This window comes from Plectrocnemia conspersa, unplaced genomic scaffold (assembly GCF_051122295.1).
Source record: "Plectrocnemia conspersa isolate PC_06_02 unplaced genomic scaffold, ASM5112229v1 ptg000009l, whole genome shotgun sequence".
Taxonomy (NCBI): domain Eukaryota; kingdom Metazoa; phylum Arthropoda; class Insecta; order Trichoptera; family Polycentropodidae; genus Plectrocnemia; species Plectrocnemia conspersa.
Window position 1 is genome coordinate 2380633 of NW_028277173.1, and position 10105 is coordinate 2390737.

General features: G+C 31.4%; 2 protein-coding genes across 7 annotated transcripts in view; one reads left to right on the forward strand and one right to left on the reverse strand.

The window, feature by feature from the left end:
- LOC148231529 (inactive dipeptidyl peptidase 10) overlaps positions 1-6080 on the forward strand; it is a 349615-nt gene extending 343535 nt beyond the window's left edge. For all 6 annotated transcript variants that reach the window (XM_088192822.1, XM_088192823.1, XM_088192821.1 and 3 more), the window contains 10 exons: positions 35-137; positions 206-327; positions 396-682; positions 821-1337; positions 3314-3549; positions 3613-3733; positions 3794-3867; positions 3933-4093; positions 4349-4560; positions 4627-6080. In XM_088192822.1, the coding sequence (XP_088048948.1) occupies positions 35-137; positions 206-327; positions 396-682; positions 821-1337; positions 3314-3549; positions 3613-3733; positions 3794-3867; positions 3933-4093; positions 4349-4560; positions 4627-4770 (1977 nt within the window). In that variant the 3' untranslated portion in view covers positions 4771-6080. The remainder of the gene's footprint in view (positions 1-34; positions 138-205; positions 328-395; positions 683-820; positions 1338-3313; positions 3550-3612; positions 3734-3793; positions 3868-3932; positions 4094-4348; positions 4561-4626) is intronic.
- Positions 5247-9700, reverse strand: Dysb (dystrobrevin binding protein dysbindin). Its single transcript, XM_088192886.1, has 4 exons — positions 9116-9700; positions 8757-8918; positions 6082-6221; positions 5247-5995 (listed from the first exon to the last, which is right to left on the reverse strand). The coding sequence occupies exons 1-3, from the start codon at positions 9612-9614 to the stop codon at positions 6121-6123; spliced, it is 762 nt and encodes a 253-aa protein (XP_088049012.1). The 5' UTR covers positions 9615-9700; the 3' UTR covers positions 5247-5995; positions 6082-6120.
- Positions 9701-10105: the final 405 nt, after the last annotated feature.

Here is a 10105-nt window from a genome sequence, read left to right on the forward strand (position 1 = left end):
ATGTCAACACATATTTACTTCATAAATATTTCAGGCTAACACAATCAATCCTGAAGTCACTATTTACACAGTGAATCTCAAAACACCGAAATTTCTGTTTCCGCACGTCGTACAACCAAGTACAAACGTCGACTCTGGTAATTAATGAAATTAATAGCACTTCTAAGATATATTATTACAAGCTTACTTATTGTGTTTATTGCAGATAGTTATATTACATACGCAACTTGGATAACGGAAAAGCAAGTATCTCTTCTATTCCTCAACAGAATGCAAAACGTCTCTATTATCAGTATATGTAAAGCAGCTCAGTTCAACTGCCAAGATGTAAATATGATTATATAAATATTTTATTAAATAAACTATAAACTGTATGAATTGTATTATATTTTTAGATTTATATGGAAAGAGCTCAAGAAGGAATGTGGTCAACTTTGGGTGGCAACGTCAGAGACGACTATGCTACGTCTCCGCCTTTCATCTTCAACCGAGCAGGAACGGCTCTCTTAGTGCTGTTGTCCGTCAGAGATGGCGAAGCGGGAAGTTACACTCAAATAGGCCATCTAGAAGTACCAAACTCTTCGACTAGCGGCATCGTCGGTGGTGCTGCTGTACGTCCTGTGACTATAGGGAAATTTGAAGTCACAAAACTAGTGTCATGGGACGAAGACAACGGATACGTGTAAGTATTTAAAACTTTGAATGACTCATCGATATATCAATTGATGAGTCATCCTTTATCACAGTGCCATTGAAATTGTGTCTTATATAGAATAATTCAACTGGTTTTGACAAAAAAACTGTACATTATATTTTTCAGTTATTTCATAGCAACTCCGAACATGAGACCAGGACAACGCCACTTGTACAGAACAAAGCTCAATAAAGAGAGCGCTAGTAAAAAAGACGAACCCTATGATTACGGCGGTTCTAATTCCAAGTACTACGATAATCTAGAAAACGGGTGGTCCGAGCTGAACATGATGCAATGTTTGACCTGTCCAAACGAATCAGGCAAATCCCAAGACTTGTTCACGTCCGACGATCACTCTCCTAATATTGAGACCACAAGACCGGTTACAGTTACGGAGTTGACAACTTCGGTCACAGAAGTCTTTGAAGAATCGAATACTACGGATAATACTGTAAAGACAGTTAACAAAACGCAGAGTGCCATAAAGAACAATAATAACACTAGTAATGTTACTAATAAGACATTTGCTCATCCGAGTTTTGGGAAGCATAAAAACGACATATTTTACTTCAACGAGACAGTTCCAAACAACTGTCTTTATAACAACGTAATCTTCAGCTATAATAACAGATATTATGTGCAGGTAAAGTATGCTATATTCTTATTCTATATATGAGAGTGAGTTAAATGAAAACCTTTATTATTTTTATCTCGTAATTTGTACATTTTTGGAAACTAAAAAGTGTTTGATTATAGGCAGCTCTGATACCCCCTTTGACTTAAATTGCATATCAAGCAAGTACTTTTAGTATTTTTAGGGGTGGTCAGCCATAATGACTTTGTGGATATAAATGCTTATGTTCTTTCCACGAGTCTCAAAGATCTGCATTATTTTACCGTATCAATGATATTATATGATACGCTATGAAATCTATAAAAGGGTTTATGAGCAGGTGTGTTTAAAATCTTGTCTTGAAAATTGTATTTGTACATTTTAGTTCTAAAACTTTGCGCTTTCATTTGTCTCGAAATTTCTCTACAAGAGTGACGAGCAACATTTTATTGTCGGCAACGTCGCAGTGGATACACTCGGTAATGAGCGTACCCACTGCGACGGCAGAAAATGCCACAAGATTTATAATCCACTGACACTCCTGGCGGTTACATAAATAATACAAAATGACACTCTTTGCATGGCCTCATTGAAAATTTTATTACAGAATAAACTTTTTAGAATGACAAACATACATCACCATACTGAACAGATTGCATAACATTAGAGTAGCTTTAACGTTTTCATTTGTTAGACCAACAGCACGGGTTTCGTCCTGCCCGTTCCACTGTTGCTAACCTTCTGTCGTTCACCAAAACGGTGACAACTTCTCTCGATGCGGGAATTCAAGTAGACGTCGTGTATACAGATTTTGAGAACGTCTTTGACAAAGTTTGTCATAGGTTATTAATAAAAAAATTGTCGAACCTCGGTTGCTCAGATAATTTAACTCGGTTATTCTCGAGTTATTTAAGCAATCGTAGACAGTTTGTAACCTATGGTGGACGATTGTCAAAAGAATATTTTACCCCTTCGGGGGCTTCTCAAGGATCCAATCTGGGACCTCTGCTTTTTGTGTTATTTATTAATGACATAAATACAGCAATTAAAAATTCAAGTTTTCTTCTGTAAGCAGATGATTTAAAATTATATAAATGCATTGGATCTGTTGTGGACTCCTTCTCTCTACAAAGTGATTTAGACTCTCTGTGGAGATGGGCTTCCGTTAACCGTCTGCCCTTTAGTGTCGGAAAGTGTCATTCTGTGTCATTTTCTCGATCCCGTTCGCCATCAGCTTATTTCTACCATCTCGGTGGTAACATTTTGACTAAAGAAACTTCCACTAAAGATCTCGGAATCACTTTCGAGAGCAAATGGAGGTTCTCTCTACACATACACGACGTCTGTGATAAATCTTCCAAGATGCTCGGCTTTGTTATGAGGAATGTCTTTCACTTTGACGATCCGTCAGTTATTCGCATCCTCTATGACACCTTAGTTCGTAGCATTCTTGAATCGGGATCTATAATTTGGAATCCCCGAATAGCCGAATATTCCCTTTTAGTGGAAAAAATTCAAAAAAGGTATTTAAGATACCTTTACAAAAGGACATTTGGTTATTATCCGTACTTATGTCCCAGCGCCTTTCTTTTAGGAGCGTTAGACCTCTTTTGATGGCCGTTAGGGCTAGGACATCCGCACTTGCCGACTCGCCTATAGCTATGGCCATCCGGCTCCTTAATACGCTGGCATTACATATTGACTTATTTAATGTTAGCTACGAGGATCTGATCCAGTTTGTATCATTTAATTTTGACATTTTATATTTTTTTGTTATGTTTAAGTATTGTTATGTTTATTTATATATACATTTTTTTTATGTTTTATAAATTTAAAATTTGTTGTCGACCATCGTGGCGCATTGGGGTAACCTGTTAGGCCACGATGGTCTTAATTTAATCTAAAAATAAAATAAAATTTGACCTATATAATCAAATAAATCATTCTCTATATATAGATAGAAGAAAAACTGAAATTATAACAAACTCAAAATTAAATCCTTGTAGGAATGTTTGGGACCAGAATCTCCTTCAGTCTATCTCACCGAGACGTTGACTAACTTTCGCGTGGCAATCTTACACAATGGTGGTCAACTAAGAGATAGAGTCAGCGGCTTAGCAGCTCCTCAAATCAAGACATTCCAAGTGGAGATCCAAGACGGTTACCATGCGCAAGTCAGGCTCTATCTTCCTCCAGGATTGAAAGAATATGAAGAAATGCCATTCCCGTTGATTCTACAAGTGTACGTTTCCTTTGACATTTAATATTATTATTAATAAATTAATAATTATATATTTCATTACAGAGACGCGTCACCAGGTTCGCAGCTGGTATCAGAAAAATTCCAGATAGACTGGGCGTGGTATTTAGCTAGCACTAAAAACTTCATAGTTGCTCAGATAGACGGGAGAGGATCAGGATATCAAGTAATACTATTTAATCAAAATACGATTTTTATAACTATTATTAATTAATTAATAATTCAGGGTGACAATTTGAGAAAAGAGATATTCCACCGTCTAGGAACTGTTGAAGTCGAAGATCAGATAGCAGTTCTTACGTGAGTTAATCTGAAGTGAATGATTTTAATAATGAATTAATTTTAATGTATATGTTGCTTTTTAGTTATCTTCGCGATAGCTTGAAAATAATCGACAGCAGTCGGATTTGTATTTGGGGAAAAGGCTACGGAGCTCATGTCGTGGCCATGATGACTGCTCAAGATTCTCTTAATCTTACTAGATGCTCTGTAACTGTATCTCCGATTGTTTCATGGGCTTACCACAGTAAGTAAAATCTTATATAAAATTCAATAACATTGTGATATTCAAGTTAAGACTTAATTAATTAATCTAAGTCTAGAAAATTCACTAAATCTATGCTGTATTATTTTTGTGTCAATGAAACTGAAGTAGCCTATTCAAATATCTGAAGCTTTTTGTACTTTTTGCTCATTTCAAAGCCATTGATTCTTTGTCTCGCCTTTCAATCTCCTGCAGTTGATCTTTATATTTCTAATCGCAGCTATTTTATTATTTCAGATACTTTCTTTACTGAAAGATACCTAGGATCGGGCTCTTCGTCTGGAAATTACAGAGGTTACGAAGCAGCCGATGTAGCCAGACGAGCCGGTAACTTCGTGGGTAGATCTCTGATGTTAGTTACTGCCACCGGTGACATGACGGCACCGGCGCAACATTCTTTAGCATTTGCTCGATCGTTAATTCACCAAGGCGTTATTTTCAGACATCAGGTATCAGATAATCTTAATATTATTAAAATTAAAATGTAATGCTAACTGTTTATTGCCATTTTTCAGGTATATCCTGACGAAGACCACGAATACACCGGCTCGCAATATCACTTGTATAAAAATATTGAATCATATTTTGACGATTGCTTCGGGCCGATAGAAATAAACGACTGGGACCTCAGCGGTAGCTTTTTCACATTCAAACAATAAACTTTAGTACTTTAATTTCCATTGTTATGGATTATTTGGCCGTCCATCTCCGATATAACTATGGTTTTAACCGTGTCCTTGCTATATTATATTTTAGTCTTTCGAATCAATGAAATAGTAATTTTAGTGCATCGAATTGTATGTATGTATGTCTGAGTGTATTAATGTTTTAAACTACTTTGATACTGTAACAAAATATGGATCGGCAAACTTTCATTCTTACTATATATATGTATTTTAAAAAAATGTAGTAGTAATACTTTCTCTCAAAACTATTCCAATAGTTTAAGACATTCTTTCGAGAGCTTAAACTCGTACTTTTAAAAACATCACCGTTTCTTAGAATCACCATAAAACACCGATTATAAAAATATATGTGTTCATAAGCAATTAAAAGTATGTTTAAAAAATATTATGATAACATATCTTTTTGATTTATTGATTTATAAATTTTTGTAAAACATAAAACATTTATATATGTACGTATAAAATATTTATTTTGTTCTCCTACATTCTATAGATAAAAATCCACACTCCAAAAATATATGTTTTAGAATCTTATACAATTTATAAAAGAATAATATATTAATTAAATACAATAAAATTCACGTACATGATATATAATAACAAAAAACAAACTTATTTTCTCAAAAGACACGTTTATAAATATTTCCAAAAGTGTAAAGGCTCTATTGTATGTTACGAATAAATGTATATTTAAAAGCCTTTAACCCCGGAATATACTTATATGTATTATAGTGAAAAACTTAATGAATAAATTGTGAATATAATTCGCTTGTACATAGTCATTAATTAAATGTGCCTATTATAATATACGGTGATGAATGTATAAAATATGTAATATAAAACATATACTGACTAAACAGCATAAATATCTATATTAATGTAAATATAAATATTCTAAATCGTTAACATATTAGAATATGTCAAGAATCACAGTTTAGTCAGTATATAAATGAAAAATGCTTATGAATTATATATTATAATTACCGTTACGGATAATTACTCGTCGATAGCTTGATTGTGAGATTTATGATTAATATACGTTGCTGTGGATTGGAAATGTGAAGACGGGTCGAAATGTTCCATTCCACCGACTAGTACTCGAAATATATGAAATGCACACTTCGGGAAAAGTACAAGATTTTCTCGTCATCGTTGTTCGTAAAAAATACATTGTGTACTTTTTCAGAAGTCGCATTCACTAAAATAAAAATTATTTCTCTGTGTTATTATTGTTAAATTTCTGGTATCTAGAAAAATTAAATTATAAAATGTTTTGAATGTTACCTGATCTTTTATTGAGTATTCCCGTTAACATATTATTGTCTATTTGCTTAGAAAGTCGTCAAGTTCTGAAGTATCTTCATTGTCTAATTGGATATCTTCTAAAGTTTGATTGATGTTTTCATCTTCAGGTGTTTTATTACCTAAAAAAATTATAAGAAAGATTTTATTTTTTTATATATATAGTACATATGGTATTCATTTAAAGCAGGCTCTTGATTTTTATTACAGATTTTTAAAATATCGCTACAAAAACTTTGTGCATAGACAGTGCTAGCACTGGCCCCACGGTTCACGGCTTCTTAGGTCACTTCAGATGGTTGAATGATGCAAAATGTAAGAAAAAGGCTTTGTCATTACAGCTGGAAATTACTACTACCTACTTTGTACATAGTCTTTGGTGTAAGTCAAAATTTTTTGGAACATTTGCATATTTTTATCAAATAAAATCTGTCAATTTAAAATCAGTTTTTTGTCAACATTCATAGAAAATCGAGAAAACTTAAAAGTGTGTTCATAGTCAATAAGTGTGCATAATCCGGTACATACATTTTTATATATTTTAAGTGAAAAGTGAATGATTGACGACATATTGGATTTTTTTATCGACTTAATTTCAAAAGTGTTCCTTATTAAAATTATAAAATATTTTGATGTGATTTAAAGATATAATATGACTTACTTTTTTACCATTTAAATCACAGAATTTTATTCCCAGTGCAAAAATTTGTTGAATAGTGAATTTAATAAAATAATTAAAATTTCAAAAAAGAAATGAAATTCAATGTAAAAATATATTTTTTAGTTCATTTTAACGGATTTCACTATAATAAATTAAATAATTTGAAACAAATATACGAAAATAGTAAAATTTAAGTCGATGGATTTTAATTTTTGATTGGAATTTCAAAAAAATATTACTAGTTCTAAAAATAATGCGGGGGTGGGAAATTAAGATAGTTAAATTTCAAATATAAGACCTATGCTGCATATTCTACTAAACATTCATTAAATTGTGTTCTTTGCGAAAAAATCTAGATGTGACGAAATTATTTTTTTTTTTATGTATTTTTATATAATTTTCTTTTTCATTGTAATTTTAATTTTATTCCATCCAACTCTCTAATTTGACAACTAAATTTAATGCAGCAAAATTATAAATAATACATTCAGTTTTATGTGCTTATTCCTGAAAGAAAATCTAGAATTTCGAACAGTTTCGAATTTATCCCGAAAATATTGTATTTTTAAAATATGTCATTTCAATAAAATCATATGGAAATACACCAGTAGATATATATTTTTACCAGTGAAAATATAAATTATCTCGCAGGTGCTAGTGAAATTATATGATTGCAACTTTTCTATATGTAGTAATATTATATTGTCGACCCCCCTAAGGAATACTATATCGTTATAGGAATACTACGCTATAGGGGACTAGTAAACCATACAAAATTTTAGGTTTAGGTTCTTTCAACTGTATTTTGTGTATTTGACGAAATCAGCAAAACGAACTTTTTTCCCCATTTTTATGTATTAAATAACCTTGTATTTAGTTTGTAAACAGGAGCACGTGCCCTATGTTCTTATTGCGACACGCGCGCGAAGAATGTCCTTGATTTCGCGAGTGTCAAGGGTTTAAATGCAACAGTATTTTGAGTTATTTTTTTAAAATGCCTAAGCCTACTATGAATAAATAATAAAAAATAAATATAAATTATTAAACTATTTTTACAGTATATTTTATTTTAGGATATTAATAAAAACCTATTAATTATATTAAGAAAAAACAATAATGGTAGAAATGAAAAAGTTAATAGATATGTATTATATAATTAAATAGTTTCATTATAAAAAATTATAATGGCTGAAAAAATTAAAAAAAACGTATACATTTATTTGTTCGATAATAATTTTTCCAAAGCCATCCAAAAAAAATATTTTTTTTCTTACTGTATTGTGATCAACATCCTTGGAATATTATAGCGCAGCAGCATTTGCTCGTCACATAATACGTCTAGCAAAGGCAAGGGACAGTTACAAAAACTACGCTATAGGGGGGACTGCCGCATACGCTATAGGAAACTTGGCTATATGGGGAAAAGCTATTTACATCCAATGTATAAATGTTACAGCGAATTTGTACTTTTTGGTAAAGTTATATTTTCACTAGTAAATTCCAAATACATTTTCACCAGTAGATATATATTTCTAGTAGCGAAAATATAATTTAACTGATAGATGCTGCTCTAAAATGTCTATGAAACTCAATTTGACAGTTGCGAACCGTCCATTTGCTGTTCAAACTTAAACCTAACCTAATGAAAATCTAAAACTAATTATAGTTTTAGAACTTTCATTAGATCCAAAATACAAACTAAGCAAACTCAGGGGAAAATAAGCAGAAGAATTAGTACAGATAGACATCGCATCTCACATATTGCTCCATATTTGTATGCATTTCGATATTATGGTATGTTTTAAAAATATAATTAAGCTATCCTCTGATATTACTATGTACTTATAGTATAATAGGGCTGATCAAAGTATATTCAAACTGAAATTTGGTCAATATGAGAGAGCAAAAACAATTATCAATTTTGTTTTTTAAATAAAAAATATTTATAAAAACAAACTTTTAATTGGGCATTCATGTTAATTTAAAAAAAACTTACTAGGTAACATTCCCTTTTCTTTATAAGTGACAAGATCTTTGATGAACGCTTCTTGAGCTACCCGCTGCTTCTCCAGCAATGATTCTCTTTGTTTGGTTTCTAAAATTTTAGCTGCACCTGCTTGCTCTTTCGCTAATGATATTCTATTCTTTTCAAAAGCACCTGAAATATAACAAAATTAAATAAATCAACACAGTTATAGTTTATTTAAATAAATGAACGTCGATCATCATTTCATACAAAAAACAATTGGTTTTAATATTTAAAAAAAAAAGGTAGTAATTTATTCAAATTGTGAATATATATGTATATATATAATATTATAGTTATGTAATATTTTATTAAAATTTATTACTCACTAAATTTTTTTTCTTTATACATAGTCAATTGCAAAATATGCTCCCGTTGCCTCTCTTTAAAGTCGCACTGTTCTATCAAATCTTCTAATTGCGTCAATTCTTGTTCGACACATTGACACATCACGGCCAGCTCTTTATATTGAACCATGGTCTTTTCAACGGCCTGCGAGAGTTGCGGAAGAGTGGCTAACATCGCATTTGTATTTAATATATCTGTCAACTGTTTTGAAACTGAGCTATGAATGGTACCCAACATTCCGTCGATGTTCTCGGCTAACTGAGCGTTCACTTCGGCCGCTTCGTGTAGATTTTTCCACTCGTCTTGATATTTGTTCAACAGCTCGGCGCCTGCGTTTTTATTTATAGGAATAGTGAATTCATCTCTCGGTTTGTTAAATGTCACCTGTTGAACTTCGGATATTTTTTTAAAAACCGAGTTGTTTAGGTCGATTCCATCTTGCACGACCGAATACAGCCTATCTCTGACATTATTAAACATTTTTATATATTTATATGAGAAAATACTGTTTTGAACGCCATTGACACATGTAAACGTCACATGACGTTTGTTGTCATTTAAATCATGGCCGAAGCACAATAAAAATTGACCATATACATTTAAAATAATAATATAACAAAAAAGTTTATAAATTACAGCATAATGCTTATAAATATTTAACTTGTATTAAACATATGTTAAATTATTTAAATTTTTAAGTAAATAATAAAATTACAATAAAATATACATTAAAAAACCCTCATAGTTTGCCCTTGGTTTTCTTTTTTGATTTTTAAACGTCACGATCTAACTTCAAAATATATGTACACTTAAGCTACGGAAAAACAGTATTTTAAATCATATATTAATAATAAATATGTTTTTTTTAAATAATTAATAACTTAAAATAAGCTTTTTACAATATTCAGTTTCTTATCTTTGTCTTATATAAATATGCAATAATATACTTTTAACATGCATATATACAGTTG

Coding starts and splice junctions, on each gene's coding strand:
- Dysb (XM_088192886.1), bottom strand. CDS start 9,614: ATGTTTAATAATGTCAGAGATAGGCTGTATTCGGTCGTGCAAGATGGA. Junction 8,919..9,115: donor GTATAAAGAAAAAAAATTTA/GTGAGTAATAAA, acceptor GTTATATTTCAG/GTGCTTTTGAAAAGAATAGA. Junction 6,222..8,756: donor AGAAAAGGGAATGTTACCTA/GTAAGTTTTTTT, acceptor TAATTTTTTTAG/GTAATAAAACACCTGAAGAT.